Raw genomic sequence first — 2,729 nt, 5'->3', positions numbered from 1 at the left:
TGACCCCAGCACCCCCAGGAGTAAAGCCACCTGAGCTACCCCACGGCTGGAAGGGCTCAAGTCCTGTGGAGGTTCAAGGGTCTGGCAAGACCTGGAGAAAACCCATGGGGTGGCTTCAGCAGCAAAGCAAAATCCTCAGGGGGCAAAGGGGGAATTTTGCCCAGCTCTGCTTCGGGCTGCCCTAAAGCCCTCTGATAACCATAGCAGCACCAAAGATAAGGGACCACAAAAATTACCATCCTGCTTTGCAGATCCTTTGCTATTAACTAAACTGTGCAAATCAGGCATAGATGTAGGGCAAGGCTGGTGTAACACCGTAATAGCTGCAAGAGAGGGCTCCCTCTGTGATTTTGTGTTAGCTGGTGGCGAGTGACAGTGTTACTTTGATGGCTGAGGGACAGGACAGTGCTGAGAAGCCTCTCCAGGGCTTGCATACATGTGCGGTGCAGGGGTGCAAGTGGCCACAGAGCCATGAGAGCAGGGACACTGGAGCAAGACCCAGCCCAGAGGACTCGTCCCTGAGCTCAGTCTCATGCCTGCACCCTTTTCTTGCAGAGACGGCCCAACATGGAAAACTGCACCACCAACGACACGCTGCAGAATGGCGCTTTGCTATTTCAACTGATCTTCTACATCCCAGTGCTCTCCTTGGGGATCCCACTGAACATGATTGCCTTCTGGGTCTTCTGCTGCAAAATCAAGAGGTGGACTGAGACCAGGGTGTACATGATCAACCTCATGGTCGCAGACAGTTTCCTGCTCTTTGCCCTGCCTTTCATAATATATTTTACCATGTACGATCACCCCATGGACAAGCTGTGTGCCACCATACGGAGCATCTATCTTACAAACATGCCTATGAGCATCCTCATCATCACCCTGATCGCGATCGACCGATACATTGCAATCAAGTTCCCTCTAAAAGCAAAGACTCTTCGATCCCCACTGAAGTCGGCTTCTATCTGTGCATTTCTTTGGATAATGCTCATAATTTATTCCTACTTGCGTCCAAAATTTCAGGAAAAAAAGGAACACTTCTGCTTTAAGAAACAATCTATTCAACCTAATTATTCATCATTATTCTCTATTATCTTTCTGTATTTTATTCCCTTAGGGATTGTGATTTTTTGCTCAGTAGAAGTCATCAACTGTCTCAAAAAGAAGACAACCACAAGCCCTCATGAGACAAAGCTAATCCAGAAAGCAATCCACATTGTTTCTGTGAATTTGTGTGTGTTCGTCATATGTTTTTCACCTTTCTACATCACACTGCTTGTGCGGTTTGCAGTGGATGTTGCCGGAGCTTGTTCTCTACTCTCGAAGGTTAGATCCTCTATTCACATCTGTGCATGCTTAGCAAATTCAAACTGCTGTTTCGATGCATTTTGCTATTACTTTGCAGCCAAGGAATTTCAGGAATTCCCTTCTCTGTTCCCCACTTGTATATCATTGAGGTCTAAGACGAACAAAAGCCAAGAGTCGCAGTCACCCACGGATCAAGTCATGACACCAACAAGGTGTACTGCACTACAGGTGTCCAGGACCACAGGGCCACTGAGGTTTTAAGGCAGAGTGAATTGGACTACCTACAGTATTTGCAATCAGTGTAAGTACAGGCATACCTGCAACAAGTGGCAACTCTCCTCCAGGGGATCTGATGTTAACTTGAATTTTGTCTTTCTGTCTTCAGTGACTTGACTCCATCTCTGACTGTCGTCTTGGATTGTTGTATTGCAGCTTCAGGCATCTCGTGGTCAAGAAGAGCAGCTATACGGTGTAGAGAAGAAATGATAAGGCCGCTGTTTCTGTCACATGCTTATTTGTACATATCACACAGCTAAACACAGGAAACCAAGCACCCTTACAGCAACGCACAGATCCATCTCTAGTACTGTAAACATATATATATGATTACTTAATACCAAGAAAAAGCCCCTGTACTACAATGTCAAACCTAATACACCTGTGCTGCGCACATCAAAGAATTTGCCTGTGCAGTGGTAGTTTCCTGCCACCCTATATAATTCTGAAGCTTGCAGCTCTCGCCAGGATGCAGCTATTGCTGCACACAGAGCGCACTGCAGGAGTCAGACATTGGCCTGAGACAATTGCCCCATTCCCACCATGTAGCACTTGTAGTGCACGGAAAAACTAAGCTACACAAAGCATTGTGGACCACAGAACAGACCCTTAGCACTGTGCGTATCAAGTATAAAGCTGTGAAGACCTGATCTCACCCAAGTGGCCGCTGTAAGCCCTAGTGACGGGTTTGTTGTTGAACTTTTCATGGGATCTATTATTCAGCGGGTGCCCTGTCTGGTGAGAGCATCTGCTTGAGTTGTCACAGCCTCACGCTGAAGGAGTGTCAATGCCGAGAAAAAAGCGGTGAGTAACACAAAGGAGCTGCATCCCTGATCCCTCCCTCACCATCCATGAACAGTTTTCAGGGGATGTTTGGTGAGAGCAGGGTGTCTAAGGCACTTCTGCAGGCCTAGGGCAAACCCATGGCTGAGTGATTCTCCACATCGCCCTTCGTGATGAAGCATTGCTTTGGATTTGTGGGTTTTTTTCTCTTTCACTGCTTGGCCAGTGCACAGTGGGAGTTCAGCAGCTCTCCTGCATCTTGTTTGGAGACATCTAACACTCTCCATGCATTACACAGAGAACATTGATTCATCCTAGGTGGATCCCGGGCCAGTAATCAGTTTTAATGTCTGGCTTTCCAGGTA

The 2,729-nt window shown here is 47.2% G+C and overlaps 1 protein-coding gene across 1 annotated transcript; it reads left to right on the top strand.

Moving 5' to 3' along the window:
- Positions 1–567: 567 nt before the first annotated feature.
- On the top strand, positions 568–1,566 carry LOC104269452 (G-protein coupled receptor 35-like). Its single transcript, XM_009875089.1, has one exon. The coding sequence runs from the start codon at positions 568–570 to the stop codon at positions 1,564–1,566; it is 999 nt and encodes a 332-aa protein (XP_009873391.1).
- Positions 1,567–2,729: the final 1,163 nt, after the last annotated feature.

The sequence above is a fragment of the Apaloderma vittatum genome, unplaced genomic scaffold, assembly GCF_000703405.1.
Source record: "Apaloderma vittatum isolate BGI_N311 unplaced genomic scaffold, ASM70340v1 scaffold7798, whole genome shotgun sequence".
Classification (NCBI taxonomy): domain Eukaryota; kingdom Metazoa; phylum Chordata; class Aves; order Trogoniformes; family Trogonidae; genus Apaloderma; species Apaloderma vittatum.
The sequence above is the reverse complement of the archived record's forward strand: the minus strand, read 5'-3'. Positions and strand labels throughout refer to the sequence as shown.

Excerpts from the sequence above, each read along its gene's own strand:
- LOC104269452 (XM_009875089.1), top strand. The coding sequence starts at position 568 with ATGGAAAACTGCACCACCAACGACACGCTGCAGAATGGCGCTTTGCTA.